Source organism: Danio rerio, chromosome 21 (assembly GCF_052040795.2).
Source record: "Danio rerio strain M-AB ecotype USA chromosome 21, GRCz13ab, whole genome shotgun sequence".
NCBI classification, from domain to species: Eukaryota; Metazoa; Chordata; class Actinopteri; order Cypriniformes; family Danionidae; genus Danio; species Danio rerio.
The window spans coordinates 38,931,937-38,957,600 of NC_141041.1; the positions used below are offsets into that span (position 1 = coordinate 38,931,937).

Here is a 25,664-nt window from a genome sequence, read left to right on the forward strand (position 1 = left end):
CATCTTTTTTAAGGCCTGGCCAGACAAACTTTGAAGCCAACAATCATTGGGAGGCTTTAGTGCCTGGGTGAGACAAATCATGAAGAATGTCAAAAATATGCCTGGGGACAATAGGACGAAGATGTCCCATTAAAACATTGCACAAAAGAGACACACCAGCCTCCTCAAATGCAACATCGACCAATTTGAGGCATGTGGTCCCTCTCTGTAAAGCAGGACATCTGGGTCAGCCAAGCTAGAGTAATTGACCCCCAACTACCTGTGGTAGAAATTGACCATTCCTAGGAATTCCTGGAGAGCTTTAATCGTATGCTCCAATGTAAATTATGTAACCGCAGCCACCCTTGATTGCCACGGGCACACGCCTTCGCTGGGAATCCTGCGCCCTAGAAAGTCTGCAAAATCTTGCACATGCGGTACAGGGTAACGATCGGGAATTGTGACATAATTTAGTCTGCAATAATTGCCACATGGACAGTAACTGCCATCTGACTTAGACATTAGGTGCAAGGGAGATGCCCATGGGCTATTTGAACGGCCCAATTCTTCCATGTAAGTGCCCCAAAAAAGCCACCCGAGATAAAGAAGGCATGGAGGCAGTGGTTTTTATTTTTGTAATATATTAATCCTTTAATTATTTTTTATTTGTAAAGATATTTGCTTATTGCTGTACATTCTGCGTGTTTGAAGCAATGTGTAAGTGATGCGCATAACTAACATGCTCTGTGCTGTACTTTAGACCTGCATTCAGCTGGTCTATTGCACAGTCTATTTTAGTTCTCAAAATAGCAAATATAAATTTTATTTATATAAAAAATATATTTTTTAATATATTTCCCAAATGATGTTTAATAGAGCAAGGAAATTTTCACAGTATGTCTGATAATATATTTTCTTCTGGAGACAGTCTTACTTGTTTTAATTCGACTAGAATGAAAGCAGTTTTTATTTTTTTATGAATCATTTTAAGGTCAAAATTATTAGCCCCTTTAAGCAATTTTTTCAACTGTCTACAGAACATCATTATACAATAACTTGCCTAATTACTGTAAATTACCCCTACACTAACATGCCTAGTTAACCTAATTAACCTAATTAAGCCTTTAAATGTCACTTTAAGCTGTATAGAATTGTCTTGAAAAATATCTATTAAAATCATATTTACTGTCATCATGGTAAAGATAAAAGAAATCAGTCATTAGAACTTAGTTATTAAAACTATTATGTTTAAAAACGTGTACAAAAAAACAAAAAAATCTCCTCTCCGTTTAATAGAAATTGTGAAAAAAATATACAGGGGGCTAATAATTCTGGCTTTAACTGTATGTACAAATAAGCTTTGTCTAGTTTGTTTATTATTGTCTCAGAATAATATAGTTTTCATCCAAGATATAATTTTGCTTAACTACTTCTAACAGTGACGTCACAAGCTCCATTCAGTGCATGCTGTTTGAGATTGCATGTCTTAGCTTGCATATGAAAGTCTGCATCCAGATACTATTGGATTGTGTTAACAGTTTTGAACTTGGCAAAAAAACTATATAATTATGTAAATTTAATGTTCAGTGCAAAATATGTGTATACAAGTTACTAAAGATACTATTTGTTAACATTTACATTTTAATATACAAATAAACTTGTAAACTTGAATTAATTGGATCACAATGGAGGGACAGTATCAAAACGCAAGGTTCTTTAAAAGAGAAATGTGTGTATGAATGGCTTAAAAGCTCACCTCGCTCCAGACCAACATGCTTCCAAAGATGACTTGCAATCCATCAAAGAAGTTGTCTCCAATGATGATGACAGTAGCACCTCCTGTTGTCCAGCCTTCACTGGGACTAATGGCTTTGATACAAGGTGCAGCTGCTTCCAGAAACAGGACAGGACCAATTAAAAGAACAAGAAATATGAAAAATGACTTTAATGATGAGTACATATAGCTGCCTATTGTCTGAGCTTAACTTAAAAACATGGTATACGATTTAGTACAAAAACTATTTCTGCTATGCTGGTTGAAGATCTCTTTGTAACGTAAAACTACTCATTAAGATAAGTTGCCTAAATATATTTGTATGTATTCTGTATGTAAAAAGCAAAGCTTTGTCTAAACAAAATATTCTGTCTGAACATTACAACACCTGTCAAGATATAGATTTGCATCAACACCCTTTTTGCACAGACAGGAAACATCATTAGTACATACTACAGCAATATTACAAGTAGGACCACAAAGAATCGGTTATTTAAAGGTGCAATATGTGAGTTTGACACTCAGTGGATAAACTAGGTGTTGCACTCCAGGTTCAAAACACACGCAAGAGCAGGTTGTCAAATTGATGACACCAACAGCAGCATGCCTGATTTAAATCATGTTCTAAATAAATAAAAAAGTAGCGGCACGTGATAGAAGGAATATTTTCCATATTAAAATGAATTTTTGTCCTAAACAACACCTGACATTTATATTTTAGAAATGGCTTTTATTTCACACACATGCACTACGGCCAGTTTAGCTTATTTAATTCACCTATAGGGATGTCTTTGAAAAGAAACCGAAGGACCTGGAGAAAACCCACATGGACACAGGGACATCATGCAAACTCCACACAGAAATTTAAACTGACCCAGTCAAGGCTCAAACCAGTGACCTTCTTGCTGTGCGGCGAATGTACTACCCACTGCTCCACCGCGTCACAGTATTTATTAACAACATACCTTTACTCTAAATTGTTTCCAGGCTGACAATTATTCAGTGTATTGACTGTTAATTAAATGATGGTCAGTCATAAGAATTTGTGGAAATTGACATACTTATTTTCAAGTCCAGAGCATGAAACCAAAAACAGCCAACTAAATACCACATGCTTTGAAAGAGTGTTAGTAGGGGTTTTTGCAAAACTCATAACACGTTCCATACACCGGAAAAAAATACACTAAAGAGACCAAGCACCAAAAAATATATTAGTGGATGTAAGGCAGAATATGCATGTAGTTTGATGTTGCCTATTTACATCACCTCTTTAGTCATTGTATTTCTGTCATTCAAATTTTAAAGTCCCCCTCCATTGCACAAGATATATCTACTCAACTGTTGCTCTGTACTTTACGCTGATGAGCGGTTTTGTTTTTGACCCTAATTGATTGACTGAGGCTACAGTCTCAAAAAATGTAATTTGCTGGTCAAGAATATTTTTAATATTGGTTTGGATACTCAAACATGTCAGCTCACACCTTGTTTAAACAACTGCCAGGGACCATAAATATAAGAAACTAGTTATTATATACACTTGGTTTAAGAGTAGGCACTGAGGTCCACTCTATTTCACCAAGCTCCAAACATTTTTAAATTTCTAGTCTTGCACCTGGCATGCATGCATGTGTGTGATGTGTAAATTTTGAAAAAAATGTAAAAGCTGAATAAATAAGTTTTCTATATATGGATTGTTAGGATGAGACAAAATTTGGCCAAGTAAATTTTTGTAATCTAGATTCTGAGGGGTTTTTTTTAAATATTTTTTTTAATACTGAGAAACTATTGAAACCTGTACCACATGTTTTGGACTTGTCCAGTTAACTGGAGCACCTGGAGGAAACCCATGCAAATGCGGGGAGAACATGCAAACTCCAAACAGAAATGACAACTGACCCAGCCGAGGCTCAAACCATCGACCTTCTTGCTGTAAGGCGACAACACTACCAACTGTGCCGCCGCATTGCACACAAAAATTATCATAAAATTTTATCATAAATTTAAATTTATTTTTAACGTGAGCTGTGCAATCATTGTGTAAATAAGATGACCATAGGCCTCCTTCTCTTAGATGACACATGTTTTTGTCAATGGATAGCAAGGTAGACTAGCTCGTTTAGTGAGTTCTATTTGTTGCTCTCTGCGGCAGTCATGGATCAAGCAGCACAGTAAAAAAGCGACCACCATGGAGAAAGGTCAGTTTGCTTATTGGAGCTGTTTGCTCCCCTCTGTGTTCAGAGTCTTGTGCTAGCAGGCAGGCAAAGAAAACAATTTAGCTAGCAACCGTTTACCAGCATTTTGCCCCTAAAAATCAAATATTAGATTTGAGATATAGGGAAAGCAAAGGTTGGGATGGGTAAGCATGTCTCTTCCAGGGAAACTGATGATGGGGAAGCTGTAAAATAGTTTTTTTTTTTTTTAAAGTTAAATATCAAAGACGAAAACAGCTCATTGTGTATAAAATTGTATTAATCAATTATTATCAGACAACATTCTGCATTTGATTCACAAACAATTCTGCAAAACGCTGTTAAAATGATTTAATTATTGTAAAAAAAAAGTCATTACCAATTTATAAACATACTATAAATAATTACCTAATTAATGAATCAATATTTTATAAAAAATCTATTCGTCACTGGCACATCTTTGAAATTGTCATTATTGGGTTTCAATAAGCAATTTTATTGAAAAGTTCAAAATTCAGAAGTTTAATCTGTGGCTAATATTTATGTTTTCCCCTTTTTTAATTTTAAAAAACATTACTAAAACCCAATCGCAAGCAGCTTTATAGTTCTATAAAAATAAAATGTCTTGTGTTCAGTAAACCTAGTGAATTTTCTGTTATTTCCTTGTGAGATGATAGAAATAAAATACACCCAGACCTGCAGGGTATAGACACAATAATACAGATACTTTGGTTATTGATGTGGTGGTAAAGTATAGGGAAAATGAGGTGGAATCTGTGGCAGTAATCTTTGCATGAGAGGAGGTTTTTGGCGAATACTGAAATGGTAGCTGGATTAAGCAGATGGAGATGCATGGATCCATCTGATAGGATTAAACTTTCTGTGCTTTTCTCTAAGCCATCTGTTCACCATGCTGCTCTAACACATGCCACAAACACTATCACGCACACAAGACTAATTTAAAATGTAAAAGGTCTCACACATGAAATAGAAAATACAGAGGTTTGCATACAGGTAACAAATATTTACTACTACATGGAAAGTTATCACTTTTTGTTTGTATATCTCTCACATCTACCACAAACAGTTTAGTTCTTGAAGTTCTCTGCTAACAAGTTGATCTGAATCAAGATGTACAGAGCACTGGGTCGCTAAGGCTGGACTTCAAAACCACTGAATTGTAATTCCTGTTATTCCTGTCATTAGTAATGCTTTGTACAAGTCCTTATTCAATATACTTAATGAAATATATGTTTGTTCTACCTTTTCTCCTAGTTTTCTTTATCTCTTTTTTCTTTTTCTTCTTCTTCTTCTTTTTCTTTTATTTTGCTTATTGTGGTATCATACTTTATTCAAACTCTGTTCAAGTATTCAATTGTGTTGGCCCACATTTGGATTTAATTGACTCTCATTTTTTATCCGTTTTACTTTTTTCTTCCTTTCTCTGGAAGCTGGGATGGGTTAAAGGAAAGAGGGAGGGCACAGGTTGGTGCTTTTAATTAATCTCTGCTTCATCTTTTACTCTCTCCGCACCACTGAAAATGTGACTTGAAGGGCCAAAGCTCACAGACTAATCTGACAGCAAAGCTTTATTGCTCTCTTTATCTTTTACCAACTCATTCACATATACTAGACGAAGGTTAACATTTTTATCAGCATGCTTTTAAGACAATTTAGTCATGTGTGTGGTTATTGTCAGTGGATTACTGAATATTTCAGGACAGCTTAAAATGTGACTATGTAATCTGTGAAGGTTTTGTTCACACACAAGCCTATCTCATCTTGCAATTTTATGTTATTTATAATTTAGTTATATTGCAAATCATTTAGGATGAACTGGTAAAAATGCAATTGTTCAAACTAATTAAAATGAATCTAGTCAACAAATAATTAATCAGAAACAAAAGTCTACACATTTTTTCAGCTAAACTGTTGGTGTTAAATCCAAATAACTCACCATGCTCCAAATATGATGGCGTTCCTTCTGATGGGTCCAGTCGTCGAGCTCGTCTGCCATGTTTGGAGTTGTTGTGCACAAACATGTTGTCTGAAACAGCCAAAACGTGTCCTTCTACACTCACTGTCGTTGACACAACCACCTGTAAAAGGAAGAGCACATTACTTAAATGTAGTGTAAATTTGAAGTGAAATATGTAATTTATGTGCCTCTACTGGAATTAGTTGAAAGTGCTGCATCAGTGGTACCTCGATTAAATCACTAATCATTTCAGTGATGGACAATAATTAAAACAGCACACAAACACACCATTCTGTCTATTCACGATGTCCAACTCTTCAATTAATTGGTGATAGAGGTTGGCTCAGATTCATTAAATTAATGTGCAGATTGAGACAATGGCAAGAAAGTGTAAGGGTGAATTTAATTTAGACCTAAACATGCTCTGAGATAAAACAACTAAAACTTTGAAATCCAAAGAATAGGACAAGTGAGAAAATGCCCAGAATAGACTTTGACACATTCTTGCCCTCTTCCCTGAACTTTCCTTCCCATCTGATATTGATATTCATATTCAGGTGGGTCTGATTAGAGGGTAGTAATTCCTATCATTAATAGCTTTTTTTTCTTACTAAAGAGATGAGTAAATCTTAAAGTTAACTTAAACAAAAGAACCATTCATTGCTTTCCTTGGGTAGTTAAAGAGAAGGACAAAATGTCTAAGAGAGCGAGTCTGTATCCAGATTGGTCGGTATTGCAGAGCTCTCACACTGAACACTATGTAAAATTTGGAAAAATAATCTATATTCCTTGATTTCTCTATGAGTAATTGATGTTGTGCATTCATTCTTGAATTGGCTTTTATTGTTTGATTCGGTAGTGGCATGAAACACTATTTTTTTTTTCCGGAAAATAAAATGTCAAGTTTTGATTCAATCTGACTTCTCCTGAAATCATTCAATAGATTATGTGGAGTATTTGCTACCTCTTTACTGTGACATGATCTTATAGATTTTAAGATTAATTTGACTGTACAGAGCTGGAGGTACAGCAGCACAAACACCTTTTAATTAGTTGAATCACTGACAATAGCAAGTTGTATGGAAATTACTAAATTAACTACACTTTAAGAATGAGTGAGCAGGAGGCAACCAGACAAATTGGGTATTAGTTAAAAAAACTCAAAAACTATTTCTAAACTGAAAAAGTCAAAACTATTTTTAAATTCAGTTCTATTTCGCAGAAAACTAATAAATAAACAATAACAAGAAAGTGTGGTCAAAAACAGATATATCCAAACTCACTTCCTTTTACTATATCCCTATAGGTTGATGAATATGTCTGTAAGACCCAATTATGCATATGATAAATAATAAGAATAATAACAACACTAAGCAAATGTAAATTGTCAAAAACAGATTATAACAAAGCTGGGATCCACCCAAGGCCCCCACATCTGAGGAGGTACAAAAACTTTTTTTTTTTATATTTATGTCGTATATATATATAAAATAAATAATGTCTTTTATATGTATGTATATATATATATATATATATATATATATATATATATATATATATATATATATATATATATATATATATATATTAGATAGATAGATAGATAGATAGATAGATAGATAGATAGATAGATAGATAGATAGATAGATAGATAGATAGATAGATAGATAGATAGATAGATAGATAGATAGATAGATAGATAGATAGATAGAAAAAATATATAAAACATACTGCAACAGTAAAATGTGCCGTTTTGTATTAGCTTGCTCGCGCTAGCCATGCTCTCTGCCCCCTTTCGTCCTGATTGTACACCGTGCTGCAGTGAATCCCATAGATGTTACTGAAGGGAGTCAACAACCAGTCAGGAGCACTGTGCTTCCCCGAGGCAAGCTCAGCTAGGGAAACTCAAGACTGCCAGCAAAAGCACAAGTAACACAAGCAAATGTTGTCTCTTGCAGTGAGCCAAATCTCTGCTTTTGTGGTTTCTCAGGTGTGATTTTAGTAAGATCTAGTAAGAAGTACTAGAATTATTTTTGGGACAGTTGTTAACTCATTTTGCATCCTCTAAACTGCCTTTGTGTGTGTGTGTAAATGTGTGTGAGCAGTTGTTTGTTGTTTGCTAATTACGTAGTTTCATGTAGTGCAGTTCAATAAATCTTTGTTATCATTTTACAAGAACTGTGCTTGTGTTTGTGTGCTTCCAAGTCATTGCCTCAAGCTGTAGATTTCATTGCCTTGCTAAAATTTAACCTAATACTATGTTATGTTATTATCATTGGCCACGGGAATAATGTTAACATGATTGGTAAAATACGATGTCTTCTATTTGCTGGACAAAGGGTTTATATATATATTTTTACATGAATAAATCTAGGTTCATCATCTACTTCTTAATCATTTGCTCAAGCTTTTACTAATGGGCAGAAGGCAAGTCATTGTGTAAATCTGGTTGATGCTCGCTGTAATAGAAAGACATGATGACTGTCCAGTTTGTTCCTTCACCCTGCGGATGAGATGCTCAGTGTGGACTCTCACCCATGCAATGGAGGGTGTCTCTCTCATAGTTGCTCTTACTACATTGTAATTTTTTTAAGTTCATGATAGCTGATTCTACAGTATGTTGTTGCATTCGTTAAAAAGGTTGTAAATACTATAATATATGCAGTATAATAATATTTACTATAGAATAGTTAAAAACTAAATAGTTAAAAAATATTTTATAAGTATAAAATTATTACTTCTGTTGTGAATCACAGACATGGTCACCCAAAGGCCACATGCCACAACAGGAAGCTTTTGTCTTATGGAGCCAAGACATTGATGTGCAAAGAACCTTCAACGACCACCAATGTGTTTTTTGTAAGCAGGACTACCAGAGGTGGAGGGTAGACGATTCACAATCAACAGGCCTTTAGTTAACAGGCAGATTTAATCACCAATGCCTATTGTTCCCCTAGACTCACTGTGTCTGAAATGAAGGTGCAAACTACCTGGGCCATTAAAGCCATCAAACCAGTTCCTGCTAGTACTTATCCAGTGTATGTTAAAGGGTCACGAAACACCAAAACACATTTTTTGAGCTGTTGACAGTCGTATATGTGTCCCACACTGCTAAAAACACTATTAGGACGCCTATATTTCTCTAAAAAGTGTAAATTGGTTGTTTTTGCGTTATTTCAAGCAAATTCGTACTTCCGGTTTGAAACGAATTTTTGAAGCTGTGTCACGATCATGACATAATAGCGTTGTATTCCAGCGTGCAGACTGGGCGTCTGTGCCAGAGTGTGTCTTATTATGTCTTACAGTGTGTTGCATTAATGCATGAGTAAGGCTTGGTTCAAACCATTCAGCGCGCTCTATTGTGCAACTTCATTAATATTCATTACTGTCACAGTGTTTAGACGACACTCACACCACGTTGTGTTGGCAAAACAAGCGTGAAGTGTTGCTTTTATAGTTTGCTGCAGTTAAGTTTCGTTTTCATTTTCTCTCTGTGAGAGCTCAGACTCTAGTGTGGATTAACAGTGTACGCGACGCTCGACAACAAAAACTTACGTGTCTAAGGAGGAACATTGTTTACCTGAGAGCTGTTCTCATCTGCAAACGCTGAGATCCGGATTCGCTTGTAGTATTCTCTTCATAAAGACGCGGCTCTAGTTGCTGGTGATTGTCCTGTCTCTACAGATTTGTTAAGTGAGCGACCAGTGCTCTTTGTTTATTCAGTTTGTTCGTATCGAACTAAGTTAGCCATTGCACCGAGTGTAAACATGTTAGCACCACAACCAAACTTTAACCTCGTGTAGGGTTTTCACCACATTTAGTGACCGGAATAACATACGCGGCTTTCTGACGCCACCTGCTGTGTGCATCTAAGTTTCCGGGAAATGCAGAGGTTTTTTTTCTCTCATTCGCCATGCGGTATCAAACATTGCATGAAAAATACACGCTTAGAGCAGTTCCTCGAATCAAATATCTCGTTTGTCGCGAGGGGCATGAATGAATTCTCTGAATGAAAGAGCCAAACTGCAGTTAAAGTCCACCATTTAATGATTTGGCAAATAATTCGACTACAGATGTCCATGTAGGTTAAACACCAACACTTTCTACTGTGTGTGTGTGTGTGTGTGTGTGTGTGTGTGTGTGTGTGTGTGTGTGTATTTTGACTCTGAAACTCGCGCGTGCCCAAATAGACACTCCCACACCATCCCACTTTTATTCCTCTGACACTCCCCCCTAAACAGAGCTGGACACGCCCACTTTTCTGACTTTTTCCAAAGTAGAGGTGTGAAAACACCCTGCTGAAACGAGGGGGTTTCATGGCCCTTTAAGCTGCTTTGACAAACTATAGAAATAATGATCAATTAAATTGAATTTAACAGACATCATCAGGAAAATTACGATATACAAACTGAATAACTACAGTCTGACTGAAGGGCCAATAGAGACAGAATTGGCAACTCAGAGAGAACCACATCTGCTTACACTGTGCCCAAGAAGAGGCACTTCCTCACCCACTGCACAAACTATCAGCTCATCAGAGAAACTTTCTACCCAAATTCCAGCTCATTTATTCTGAATTCACTAAGTTAGACCATAAAACACAATTTTAATATGTATTAGTTGATAAAGCTGATTGTATCTTACTAGCGGCATAACACATCGATGCCTGTCACAGAAAGAGAGAGGATATCAATAAAATCATCAGTGATAAACTTGCAAACACCACACACGAGTATGCACACACATGTTTGTTTTTTGTGAAAAGTGGGGACATTACATAGGTTTCCATTCATTTTATACTGTCCAAACCATATATTGTATTGCCCTCACCCCACCCTACCTCTAACCCCAACCATCACAGGAGTCAGTGTCCAGCTTTACTCTCTGATTAAACTCATCCTGTGTGATTTATTAGCTTTTTGAGAAATGAGGACGTTACCAATGTCCTCATGTTTCACCTTTTTTTGTAATACCTGTGTCATACCCATGTCATTATACAGATTTGTGTCCTGATATGTCACAAAAACAAGCACACACACACACACACACAATAATTTTAAAGTGTTATAAATTAATCAAAAAATATTGATTGCTAAATATACTGTTAATTAAAATGTATTATTATTTTTTTATATTAAAAAGTTGATTGTTAAATATACTGTTAATTATTGTTTTATTGATTAATTAAGGATTTTAAATTTGAATTTGATAGAGAGTGAGAGAGAGAGAAAGAGAGAGAGAGAGAGAGAGAGAGAGAGAGAGAGAAATAACCAGACAAACACAGGCCAAGATACCTGAAAATAGAACATTTTAGAATATAAATAGTTTACCTGAAAGCGGCGCATGTCTCGTGGATTTCCTGCATTCTTCAGACAGTTCTGATTGCATTTCAGGAAAAACTTGAGGAAAAACCTGCAAAAGATTCATAATGATTGTTGTCATCTTTGTTAGTTAACATTTTTTACTCTTTTTTACTCTTAACATTTTTTACCAGTGCAAAAACAGCCTCATGATCGCAAGTGTTTGTAAAGTCCTTTGAGTGTTTTATAATAGACGCACACAAATAAAGGTGGATTTAGCGAGGCTCAATGGTGTTTCTGCCATTGACTGTAAAATAGATTTGTATATGAGAGACTCAGACGCACTCTGGCGGAGCTGTTCACTGTTCCTGTCAGCGATCTACCAATAATATCCTGCTGCAAACTCATATCGCCATCAGATCGACGTGTTTGAACAGATTTAGAGTGTTTTACTGTATTTTACATTTGTCTGTATATTTTTGAATAGTAGACATTTAATGGTAAATATTCAGTTAGTCCAGTTTAAAGCAGAAGCTGGTCTTTTGCAATCTCCTTGTTGATCTGTGGCTCTCTTTGAATCTGTGTATATCTGCGTAGCTGGTTCGAGCTCCGGCTGTAGGTCAGTTGGCATTTCTGTGTGGAGTGTGCATGTTTTGCCCTGTGTTTGTGTGGGTTTTCTCCGGGTGCTCCAGTTTTCCCCAGTCCAAAGACATGCACTATAAGTAAATTGAAAAAACTAAATTGCTTGTTGTGTATGTGTGTGAAAGATTGTGTATGGGTGTTTCTCAATGTTGGACTATGGCTGGAAGGGCGTCTGCTGTGTAAAACGTATGCTGGATAAGTTGCCAGTTCATTCTGCTGTGGCTACCCTTGATTAATAAAGTGACTGAGCCAAAAAGAATATGAATATATACAGTTGAAGTCAGAACTATTAATCCCCCTTCTAATTTTTTTCTTCTTTTTAAAATGCTTTCAAAATGATGTTTAACAGAGCAAGGGAATTTTCACAGTATGTCTGATAAAAAAAAAAAAAACGTCCTCTGTAAAAGTCTTATTTGTTTATTTAGGCTAGAATAAAAAACAATTTTTAATTTTTTGAACACCATTTTAGGGACAAAATGATTAGCCCCTTTAAGCCCCTGCAAAGAGGAATAGGCAAAAATTCTTAAAGACAGCTGTGCCAAGCTTGTGGCATCATATTCAAAAAAGCCTTGAGGCTGTAATTGCTGCAAAGGTGCATCAACAAAGTATTGAGCAAAGGCTGTGTATACGGATGTACATGTGATTTTTCAGTTTTTTTTATTTTGAATAAATTTGCAACAATTTCCAAAAAAAAAAAATTCACATTGTCATTATGGGGTATTGTGTGTAGAATTTTGAGTAAATAAATAAATTAAATTAATTTTGGAATAAGGCTGTAACAAAAAAATGTGGAAAAGTGAAGGGCTATGAATACTTTCTGTATATACTGTATCTAAGGCCGTACTCACACTAGGTACAGTTGCCTCGAACCGGGCCAAAGCACGCTTGTCCCCCCTCCCGTCTCCCCCGATGGCCCGCGCTCACATCATACCTCGGCACGCTTATGTCATCGCTGCTGCGCTGTTCAGAAGCGCTCTCTATGGCAAGCCTTTTTAGCATTTAAATCTTTGTTCTGACTCCATAAAAATATTTATAGATATCTCTATTTGACTAGTCATAATTATAATTCGACTAGTCAGAATAACAATTAGAGATATCTGCAATTACAATTGTACTAGTACGAAATCAGATTGGAGATATCTGCAAATATATTATGACTAGGCATATTCCTCTATTGTCTTCCATTGAAAAATATTTGCAGATATCTCTAAATGAGTTTTGATTAGCCACAATTGTAATTAGAGATATCTCTAACTGAGTTTTTACTCGTCATAATACATTTGGAGATGTCTTTAATTCGTCATATTTAGAGATATTTACAAATATATTTGAAGATATCTCTAATTAATTTACTAATAGTCAAATTACAGTTGTAGATGTCTTGAATTGGATTTTTGACGAGTCAAAACTCAGATATCTGCAAATATTTTTCAATGGAAGTCAACGGAAGAATATGACTAGTCATAATATATTTGCAGATATCTCCAACCTGATTTCGTACTAGTACAATTGTAATTGCAGATATCTCTAATTGTCATTCTGACTAGTCGAATTATAATTATGAGTAGTCAAAATATAATTATATCTCTAAATATATTTATGGATAGTCAGAACAAGGTTTAAATGCTAAAACTACTTGCCATACGCTCTCACCCAGTAGCACAGTGGAGATTTCTCTAGTTATATCGTTTCAGTCGTTTGTCATGCATTGACATGCAGTCAAATATTTCGCCAAACAGTTCTTAGGGATACGGTGACACGCAGTCAGATATTTCGCCGAACAGATCCGCCACTTTTGGCGCTCATAAACAATCATAAAGCTCTCGTGCTGCTGGAATGAGGAGGTCTGCTGAAGGCGCGCAGCTGTCATGCTGTGAGGAGTTTGCGTCTTTAATAAACTACGGCAGTTTGCGATCACTGAACAGTAAGAATTATTAATAAATCCATATGAAACAGCCCCTTAAAAGTCACGTCTCGCTTTCAGGCTTAGGCACGTTTCGCACTCACACACAAGCGTACCGCGCCAAAGCCCAAGTGATCCGCGCTCAGGCACACCTCTTCCAACCGGGCCAGGGTCGGCCAAGTGAACCGTGCTTGAGCCCGATTCAGCGCACTCACACTTCACAAACGATCCGGGAAACAGGCCTGGGCACGGTACGGATGGCATAGTGTGAGTAGGCCCTAAATAGGGGCATGGTTGCTCAGTGGTTAGCACTGTCCCCTTACACAAGAAGGTTGCTGCTTCGCGTGTGGAGTTTGTATGTTCTCCCTTTGTACACATAAGTTTTCCTCCGGGTGTTCCGGTTTTCTCCACAGTCCAAAGTGTGTGTGTGTGTGTGAGTGAGTGAGTGTGTGTGTGTGTGTGTGTGTGTGTGTGTGTGTGTGTGTGTGTGTGTGTGTGCGTGCGTGCGTGCGTGCGTGTGTGTGTGTGTGTGTGTGTGTGTGAGTGTAAATGAGTGAGTATAAGTGTTTCCCAGTACTGGGCTGTAGCTGGAAGGGCATCCGCTGTGGAAAACCTATGCTGGAATAGTTGGAGGTTCATTATGCTGTGGCACCCTCTAAAACTAGGCCGAACGAAAATAAATGAATGAATGAATGAATGAATCTAAAAAGACAGCCCAGTGATATATTTTAGCAACTTTACCAACTGGTTAAACGGTTGGTAGTTTTGCATTTCCTCAAATTTAAGAGGTTGGATATCACATTGTAAGGGAAAGGCTTTTGTGTGAAGTAACTGATTTTGGCTGCTAAATGCAAAACAATGGCCATTGCTGCCTGTGCCATATTCCTACTTGGTAAAAGCCACACCAAGATTAAATGAGCCCATGTGAACAGCACAGCACTATAAATTATTCACAGGCTGAGATGGCAATTACGGCTATGAGCACAACCAACATTAATATTTTATGAGGGCTAACACACACTTCCAAGTGAATGAGAATGAAAGGGGGGGGGGGGGGGGTCTCCCGTTGAACTCACCTACTTGCTTGTTTTATTTTTTTATTTTTGTAGTAATCTCTTCTGCATGATTTTAAATAAGGACATTAATTGATCCAAATCCATACAAAGAGTATTTGTGCTGTGTGTTTTTTTTTACATTTATTACAAAAGTAATAAAGCAGTTAAAATGTGTTTTACTGCACATACATACCCCTGCGTTTACACATACTTTCACTTTATAGGCCTTGTATTCATAAATATTAGACATGCCAACAGAAAGCAAACATGAAAATATGCTTAATCTAATATTTTTGTTGAATGTTATGGAATTGTGTCCTAAAGTGGAAGTCAAAATTTAAGCAGCTGTGTGTCATCAAAAAAATTAGTTATGGTTTATTTGGCATAATTTACTGATAAAAAGAATTTGGGATTATTGAGGTGCTCTAATTAGAAGTCTCACTTGAGGTCATATCGGTTATGCCAATCACAGATTGCTGGGTTTAACTGAAGCCTTTTATAAATCATGTGTTTAAAAATGGATATTACAAATATCATATGACATCTGCATTTATTGACAAGCAACATACTTACCTAAAACACAACAGCCTGTGCTTGGTTAGTTAATAAGTACAATTTAAGACAGAGATGCCCAAAGTAGCACCCACGGGGCAAAGTTGGCCCATGGATCAATGTATAGTGCACAATTCAGATGTTATCAGTAAGCAAATCAAGGAAAAGGCTGATGCAGAACGAAATTAAACTCCCTTGTGTTGTAAATGAATTTCTTAGGTTTCCATTATAATAGTTGATTATAATATGTTAAATATATATATATATATATATATATATATATATATATATATATATATATATATATATATATATATATATATATTGCATTAGTTAATATGATAAAAGTAATGTTTTCTAGTTATTTTGAAATAAATGAGAAAGTTATCCATGGCAACTTTGTAATACAGTTTGATAAAAAAAAAGTTTAGGCACCCATGGTTTAGGGCTTGAAAATTAAAATTTTACAGAAGACTATATTTAAAAAATGATGAAATAAAACAAATGTAGCTCTAGAAACTTAAGGCAAAAAAAAAAAAGCCAGAAAAAAGGCTAGAGCTAAAATATTGTTTCTAATTAGTCACCTCATATTTCAGTAATATATTCTCTAATATCAGAAAGCAGTCCACAGTCCTGGGGCTTTATTGCATCAGAGAAATTTTTTTCATACATTTTTATTAATAAGACAAAAAATCCTAATAATTGAACAGTAATTTTTATCAAGAAAAAAAAAAGGTTAGGTTATAGCTGCACCCCTAAAGCTAGAAAAAAATGTTTAGAAAATAATAGAAAAGTAGTTGTTTTTAATATTATTGTTACTAGAAGTAGTGGTCTATTTTGTCATGTTTTCATGTTGTCGTGATTTGGACTAAATGTGTGAATGGCCCTAACGCCATGGCACGAGCACAAATGATAAATAAACATACACTATCTTCAGTGTGACGTGCCAGCACCTGTTGAGTATCCCTGCTTATGTACTCCTTATTATAGATAGTATGATGTGATGGCAGCTGTTGCATGAGCTCTTCAAATGAAAAAAAGAAAAGAAATCATATTTTCCACCAGTCAGTTGATTAAGCATAGAAAGTATGTTTTAGTAACATCCTTTTCTTGCACCATGTAAAGAAATTGTCTTTTCCAAAAAACATATTGATGTCATGGAGACATTTGTATATGTATTTGATATATGTAGACATAGGGCTTATCATACACCCAGCACAATAAGGTGCATGAAGTGTTTTCCCCAAGGTTTTGCTATTTTCTGACAAACACAACCTTAATTTTCCCATTTTCCGCCACGTTAAAACAGGAAATCTATTTGTGCCACTTAGTAGACTCATGGGTGTTTCGGTCTAGAAAAGAGGTGTGTTAAGGCGCATTGTTGGCGTGTTGCTTTTTTGAGGAACTAAAATAGACTGCACAATAGACCAGCTGAAAGCAGGTCTAAAGTCCAGCGCAGTGCATGTTAGTTGTGCGTTATTTATGTAGTTACATGCTTAAAACACGCAAGATGTAAAGCAATATGCAAATATCTTTATAAATGAATAATAATAAAAAAAATAATATTACAAATACTATTACTTCCTACATAAATATAAAAACTAATGCCTTTATGCCTTCATCTTGGGGGGCTTTATAAAGTTTATTTATGAAAATTTGCTTTTATAAAATGTTATTTTATTAGTAGTGTAAGAATTGACATATTACAAATATTTTTTGATATCTTTGACAATTCAAACATGAGCTGAAAACAGAGACTGTTGACTCCACAACCCAGCAGGTAGGAATGCGGGAAAAACCAGCTCCTGCTGCATTTGCATCTGAGTCTGCTGAAACTCGGCTTCAACCACCCCAACTCACACATACGGTCATTTCAATGTTTGAATGTTCTAGATTAACCAAAGTGACTTTATCTATCATGTTTGATATCATTTGAAATGTCTCAGTGCGACTGGTACAATGGTCTCATTCTCTCAGAAATAGACATAATCAAATCAATAAATATATAATTTCAGGCATCTTTTGAACCACTGTGAAGGGTGTGACTTTTCCACAGGCAGCACTAAATGCAAATGCCTTTTGTTATGCACACACCTCTTTCCTTGAGGGAATTCTTGGATTAGGTTTGAGAAAGGCTCAGCGCGATTCTGCCTACCCAGATCAGCCCGTAACATGGAGCTTACGCTCCACATTATGTATAATTTGAAGTCAGGTATGCATCTTTTCATCTTGGATTTATCTTTGATAATTTAATGTTTTGTATTGATCATTTATGAATTGACTGATTGAATTGGCATAATACATTTACCTGACTAATAAATTGTTATGTTTGAACATATTTTGCTCACTCTGTACTTATTAGTTCTAGTAGATTACGCTGTATCCTTGTTTCCGCACGTCTTGCGTCAGGTCAGTAGACGGACTAAAATCCAGTTGAGATGGAGCATTGGGCACACTACTTGTGTATTAGGGATCCGACTGACTCTTGATATTGATTCAAGTGTACTTAGGTGGAAAGGGCGTTAACTTCCGTCTAGGTCAACAAGTTGTTGCACGACTAACCTAAATTGGGTACCCGACCTTTGTTTGAAGGTAATATTATTCTAAATTAAGTTCATATGGGAAACCATGGGCTTGGTGAAAACCAAAGTTACTATAGAGTCCAGTAGTCGGGTACATTTATAATAATGCCCTAACCTCTAATTAGAAATGACATTGTCATAACTCAAGGGTGTACATCTAAGCGGGACTAACTAAAGTATTTTAGAACGAGCGCGCTGGTAGCGGCCATCTAAAGTATTAGTCAATTACCTCTGTTTAGGCGTCCTGACCGAGGCGATTTCTCTGAGCGACATGAGCACCCGAATGAACGGATGTGATAGTTACTAGTAAAGACAAAAAGTTCAAACATTTATCTAAATTATATATTGATATAATCTTCTTAATGCTTTATGATTGGAGTCAGATAAAACTAAAGATATGAGTTAAATTCAAGGTAAATCAACATTGTGCACTGGAAAGACCGAACAGGCATCGAACCTTCATCAACCAGTGGACACCGGCATTGGGCCAACTGGGTGGACCTTACAGCAGTATTATTTATTATATGCCTATTTATATTAGATTTTTTTAAAAACAAGCTTAGATTGGTCCACTTGTTTTGGACAGAATGGACATAGCATGTGAGTTAATTTTGACCACACTTCTTTATTATTGTTATTTTATTTGTTTGCTGGAAATTAGAAGTGAATTTAGAAATAGTTTTGAAACAAATCTTGGCCCTTAACAAACAAAATGAATTAGCAGGCTAATGGATGTTTGTATGTAGCCTCGAACACCGTTTCCTTATCCACTAAAGAGAGAAAGAGAAAGTGAAAGTAAAGGCAAATTAGAGGAGGCTCATCCTTAATCCATGCGCTGCAGATGGTCTATTTAACTATTTTCTCGCTAGTGAAGCATTAATTTTTTCCAAATACAAAGTCTGCCATGTAAATAGCAAACCTGTTGAGCATAATTTTTTTGTCCTTAAAATAGCAATAGTTCTGAGTGAATTGGGTAAGCTAAATTGTCCATTGTGTATGTGTGTGAATGAGTGTATGTAGATGTGTGTATGGGTGTTTCCCAGTAATGGGTTGCAGCTGAAAGGCATTTGCTGCGTAAAACATGTTGCATAAGTTTGGTGGTTTATTTTGCTGTGGCAACCCCAAATTAATAAAGGGACTAAGCCGAAAAGAAAATGAATGATTGAACACAGGGCCATTGGAAACCCACACAACTACAAAAATGATAGAAATTCTTGAAACAGTAAACAGCAGCTTGATGAATTTTAAAAGCCCTGTCAATTGTGATGAATATATGCTGTCCTGAAAGAAGAGATGGTGCTCAACAACTTAAAGGCTTTAAATTTTTTTTTTCTCAACGTGGAATAGAACAATCACTTTCTAAACATGATAAATACCTGAAGATGCAAACAACTGTGTCAACTGGATTCAATATGTACACTACTGGTCAAAAGTTTAGGGTCAGTAGGACCCTATTTTAAATGTTTTAAAATAAGCTTATCCTGCTCACCAAGGCTGCATTTATTTCAACAAAAGTACAGTACAAATTGTAAAATTGTAAAATGTTATTGCACTTTAAAATAACTATAAAAATAATGAAACAACTTATTTTAAAGATTAATTTTCAGCTTCATTACTCCAGTATTCGGAGTCACATGATCCTTTAGAAATCACTCTAATAATAATAATAATAATAATAATAATAATAATAATAATACTATTATTATTAATAATAACAATAACAACATTTCAATTTTGATTATTATTATAGTTCTAATAATAATATTTAGTATTTCTATTATTATTATTATTATTATTATTATTATTATTACTAATTATAATAGTAATAAAAGAAATAATGACTCGAGTAATATTTCATTTAAAACTACAGACAAACAAAAAAGCAGTTATTAAAATTTTTTATGAATATTTAAAATTTTTATTTTTTTTACATTCAATAAATGCCACCTTAAATAATAATTTTCTTTAAAAAAATGTGATTTTATGAGTTCAATTTACCTTTTGTGGAAAGATAATTATAAGGTGACGTTACACTAAACAATAGTTAAAGTAACTTAAGAAAATGTATTATATTTTATGGTGTTTTTGACATTTTTTGCACATGTCTGTGAATGCTTTAATTACACTTCAGCTTTTTGTATATTATGAATATTAAAATGCGTGACTTTGTAACATTTACAAATGTTCAATGTATTTGTTATTTTATTGTATTTTCACAATAGTGCTTGTTAAAATTAGATTTTTTGTATATTTTATTATTAATGTTTGTATTATACTATACTATTTACCAATAAATGTATTTTTTACATTTAACAGTGTTGGGTAGTAGTGTCGCTACAAGTACTGACGCTACTAGCTTAACTACATGATGATTTCTTCTTCTTCCTGTTCGACAACAAACTTTTTGGTGCATTACTGCCACCTCTGGTGAAACTTGCTTGATGGAAAGATGACTAAGGGAGAGTAGTTTTTTTCTGAAGCAGGATTCCTTGTGACCATACCTCGAGAAGTAAAGCTGAGACATGCGACGAGAGCGAATACCCCCCAACCCCCCAAGCGGTTGATATACGCCACCGCCGCCGTGCTGTCCGTCCTGACCAGCACGTGTTGCTGCTCCAGCACCAGAAAAAACGGTGGAGAGCGAGGAACACTGCCAACAGCTCCAGGCGATTGACATGCCAATGCAACTGGGTTCCTTTCCACAGGCCCGCAGCTGCATGCCCGCAACCCCCCAGCCCATGCTTGAAGCATCTATTGAACAACAACATGACTGGACGCCTGTCCTAGAGGCACTCTGGCCTGTAGGAACGAGGGGTCGTTCCAAGGGCTGAGGGCACGGCGACACAGTGCAGTAACAGTGTGTGCTAACAGTGACTCGGTGTGCGCGTGCGCGTAGTGCCATGCACGTCTGGGGACTCGATCGTGAAGCCAGTGCTGGAGTGGTCTCATAGGGAGTAATCAGAGCGCCGTGAAGCGGCTGCGGATGCCATATGCCCCAGGAGCCTCTGAAATAATTTCAGTGGGACCACTATTTTACTGTCGAGCTCTCAGACAGTTCAGCATCAGCTGAGCACGCTCTCTGGAGAGGCGCGCTGTCATGGTGACCGAGTCCAGCTCCAGCCCGAGAAAAGAGATCCTCTGCACGGGGGTGAGTTTGCTCTTTTCTCGGTTGACCTGAAACCCCAACAGGTGAAGGTGCTGGGGCACCTTGTCTCTATGCATAATTAATTGCTCCCGAGAGTGGGCTAAAATCAGCCAGTCATCGAGATAATTGAGTATGCAGATGCCCGCGAGCTGAAGGGGCGCTAAGACACCCTCCGCCAGCTTGGTGAAGACCCGCGGAGACAGAGAGAGCCCGAAGGAGAGGACTTTGCATTGCCAGGCTCGACCTTCAAACGCAAACCGCTGAAACTGATAGTGGCGAGGAAGAATGTAGACATGGAAATACGCATCCTTCAGGTCTATTGCTGCAAACCAATCCAGAGGACGAACGCACCGGAGGATGCGCTTCTGCGTGAGCATTCTGAACGGCAGCTTGTGCAGACAGCGGTTCAAAACGCGCAGATCTAGGATTGGCCGTGACCCACTGCTCTTTTTGGGAACGATGAAGTGTGGGCTGTAAAACCCCCTCTCCATCTCGGCTGGAGGGACCGGCTTGATTGCATCCTTCGCCAGGAGGACAGCAATCTCCTCTCGCAAGACAGGGGCGTACAGGCCAGCTTGGGATATGGGGGAGTCAAGAAAGCGGACTTTGTCGACTTCGCGCATATCAGCCAAGTTTAGCTAGAGGTGGCGCTCCTGGACCACTAATGTGGACATCTTCCTGCCCAACGCACACGCAGCGGACTTAGTGGTCCAAAGAGCATAGTCGGATGCAGTGCGAAGCTCACAAGCCTGGGTTGGACCCACGCTCGTGCAGCTCGGCCAGCACCTGTGCTTGGTAGCGCTGGTAGGTGGCCATCGCGTGCAAGGTGGAAGCAGCCTGGCCCGCAGCCTTGTAAGTTCTAGCTCCGAGGGAGGCAGATAACTTACAGGCTTTGGACGGGAGACGAGGCGGACCCCATCAAGAAGAACCGACACACGGACAAAGATTGACCGCAATCGCGCGCTCAACCTGAGGAATCGCCACATACCCCTGGCCACTTCACTGTCAAGAGTGGCGAGGGTGGAGGGACACGCAGCACGGGCAGAAAAAAAGTGCCCTCCAAGACTGCGTGAGCCTACTGTGCACCTCTTGGAAGAGAGGCTTCGAAGGCGTCGCCCTCTGGTCCTCTACGTAGCACCCATCTAGTCGGTCCAGCCATGGAGCTGGGGGTTAAACCATCTTCAACCCACGGCCGAAGCAGCCCGAGAAAGCACGGCTAACATGTCTATTTCAGGATCCGTCTTGACAGCACTCACCTGCCCGGAGGGGGAGAGGATCTGGATCATCATCGGACAATGAAAGCCCACCCTCCAATGCCGTGGTGGACGTCTGGTCTCCGGTGTCTCCGGTCTCTCGCTGAAACCCTCAGATCTACCCGAGTGCCCGCTGCAGTGCAGGGGACAGCTGGGGTGGTTTGCCCTTTTGCAAAGGCTAGCCATGATCTTAACTGCACAACAGTTATGGCATCGCAATGACGACATGATCTGCCCGCGAGCAGCGCATTAACATGCTGGACCCCCAGACATGCAACGCAGTGCCCGTGCCCATCATCCAGGGATAGAAAACCCCTGCATCCAGAAACGCACGGTCGGAGCGCCATCCTGAAAAGGACGTGCTGCACGACTGTGTTGCTCTTTTTGTGAAGTTGCAACTTTATACGCACCGCTCTGGAGGGCCGGACCCAAAGAACGCCAGGCGAGGGAGAACCCAGCTCGACCGTCTGCCGTTGCGTGTACACAATCTGGACCGGGAGAATGCTCTCGTTCGCTCGAAATCGCTGGATCACAACAGGAGTACCCCCTCATCGACTCTTTCAGAAGGCTGTAATAGTCTCTGAAGTGAAAAGGATGGTGTTTCCGTGCTTCCCTTATGCTTATATGCGGGGATAATTGGCAGTAAGGCACACGTGCGCAAGCTTACGCTGCCAATTCATTGGCATTTCATTGGCCCGTTGTATACTCTTTCAGACGATTGGCTTTCTGAAACGAAATCCCCCAATTCGTGGATTAATGAATAAATCCACTAAAAGTATTGAAGTTCCCCATCCGAAGGGAAACTATTATACCTCATATGTTTCATTGATAGTTTTATTGATCACGATATGCTTGACTTGGATTTAAGTTGCTTCGATTTAAAAATGAAAATTGTAAAAATAGCTTAGATGTCAGCTTTTAGCTTAGCTTGCTACATTTCCCAGGGATAGCTTTAGTGTAGTTAAGCTACATTTTAAGTAGAGTAGCTAATAGCTTAGCTCACTACATTTGTCAGGTAGCTTGCCCAACACTGTAACTTAGTGAAACCAAATAGCATGTTACCTCAATTTAAATTATTCAATTGGGCCATTAACATTAATGGCCAGACTAGATGTTTTTTTAATTGGCTCAACGCATTACAGAAAAAAATCTGTGTGGCAAATTTCATTTGGGCCAACTGAACAATTTAGATGTGACTAGTCACTAGAAAATTTTGAGTTTGGGCAGTACCATTTTTAGTGTAAAAAATAATATGGATACTTCGTACAAAAATGCATAGATTCACTAGGAGACATTTATTCGACATATAAGAGATGAGAAAAATCTGCCAATAGCTGCATTATAAATTTTGAAATTTCCAACATTATTTTTAAAATGAATAAGTAAAGTCTAAATGGATTTGAATGAAAGAAAAAAAAAGCATATATAACCAGAATGTTCGAGAGAGAGAGAGAGGAAATCATGGCATCATTTTCATTTTTGGGTGAACAAACCCTTTAACACAAGGGGCTCTTTTTTAAACGATCGAGGTGCAGAGTCTACAGTAAAAATAATGAAGGGCATGTCCAAATCTACTTTAGCTATTTTAAGCAAGGAAAAATATGCTTTGCACTGTGACACAGGGTTTAACAGGGTTGTGCTATTCTCTTAATGAATTATGGGTGTGTATCGAACACAATGTGCATTAAACCATTTAGCGTTTCATCTCCCATTCCCTTTAAGAGTTAGTTGCATCACACCAATGTGCGTTTGCTATTTACATGGCGGAATTTGTGAGTGGAAAAACTGAACACTTCACTAGTTACACAGCGGCAAGGATAAAAACGAGCCTCCTCTATTCGGTCTTTTTACTTTCTCTTCACTTTACTTTTACTCTTTACTCATTTACTTTCGGGGATAAGGAAACGGTGTTGAAGACATCCATCAGCCTATATATTTATTTTAATAGTTAAGCACAAAGATTTGTTTCAAAAATTCTAAATTCAATTCTTCTTTCTAGCAAATGGATGCTGATGCATATTTCTCCAAAATTTGACAGGCGGACAAATCTAAACTTGCTTTTATTAAAACAAATATGATTATGTGTATAATAAATAATACTACTAATATTAATAAAAAAAAATGTACCTCAAGATGAAAGCATGGAGGTAGTGGATTTTCTATTTATGTAGAAAATAATAATTTTGTAACATTTTAATACTTTTATTCTTTAACATATGTAAAGAAATGTATGAATTGCTGTACATGCTATGTGTATTAAGCAATGTGAATGTGTTTAAGGCGCACGAGTAATGTGATCTGTGCTGGACTTTTGACCAAGTTTCAGTTAGTTAATTGAGTTCCTCAAAATAGCAACCAGGTGAGGCAGTGGCGCAGTAGGTAGTGCTGTCGCCTCACAGCAAGAAGGTCGCTGGATCGCTGGTTCGAACCTGGGCTCAGTTGGTGTTTCTGTGTAGAGTTTGCATGTTCTCCCAGCCTTCATGTGGGTTTCCCCCACAGTCCAAAGACATGTGGTACAAGTGAATTGGGTAGGCTAAATTGTCCATAGTGTGTGAATGTGTGTGGACGTTTCCCAGAGATGGGTTGTGGCTGTTGAATCATGCTATTCAAGCAGAAGTAGTCGTGTGAACATTCAAATTTTCTTGCTTCTTTCGCATGTCAAAATCTGCTTCATTCACGCATGAAAATTTGCTTTATTCGCGTGTCAAATTCACTTCACAACAGACGTGTATTCACGTGATGGGCAGGGCTTGTCTCTGCCCAGTGAGTGTAACTTTATTGCTAAATGGTTAACAATGATTTTATTGAGAAAATAACTGTTAATGGGCTTTACAAAGGCTGAAAAACACCGTCGATTCATTTGGAGCCGTGTCTGAGCCTACTAGATTCTTTCAGAGGTGCACCCAACTCTGTGAGCTCATAAACTCCTCCAGAAACATGGATGATGGAAGCATTCAGCGATGCTTCTGATTGAGATGAGCCCAGTTAGATGAACTGTTGTTGGTGTGTGCAGAAGGATTTTCCCCCGCGACACCAACAACAGGCGCTATGTCATAATCACGCCCCCACAAGAGCAAGTTCCTGATTGCTTAATCCCATGCAAATGTCCGCTGAAGTTGAAATTTTCGAACTAAAGCGATTCGCGTCAAACACACAAAACGCTCAATTCGCACGCGCCATTTGCACGTATTACGCAATTAGCAGCATTCGCGCTGCACCATTCACATGTATCGTGTTGCAGGATGTCTATACGCTCCTTTGCATTGACTTAATGCGTAAATCACTCTCGCTTGTTGCTTCTTTCGCATCTGG

The 25,664-nt window shown here is 37.7% G+C and overlaps 1 protein-coding gene across 8 annotated transcripts in view; it reads right to left on the reverse strand.

The window, feature by feature from the left end:
- ebf1b (EBF transcription factor 1b) overlaps positions 1-25,664 on the reverse strand; it is a 264,404-nt gene that overhangs the window by 117,596 nt on the left and 121,144 nt on the right. For 4 of the 8 annotated variants that reach the window (XR_015520545.1, XR_015520544.1, XM_087301781.1 and 1 more), the window contains exons 7-9: positions 11,251-11,332; positions 5,900-6,041; positions 1,736-1,866 (exon numbers count right to left, since the gene is read on the reverse strand). Coding sequence is in view for 4 of the 8 variants with exons in the window: in XM_087301781.1 (XP_087157907.1) it covers positions 1,736-1,866; positions 5,900-6,041; positions 11,251-11,332 (355 nt within the window). In the remaining 4 variants the exon portion in view is untranslated. Of the gene's footprint in view, positions 1-1,735; positions 1,870-5,899; positions 6,042-11,250; positions 11,333-25,664 lie in introns of all 8 variants that reach the window. The other 4 variants (XR_015520541.1, XR_015520542.1, XM_087301780.1 and 1 more) reach the window with 1 other exon arrangement.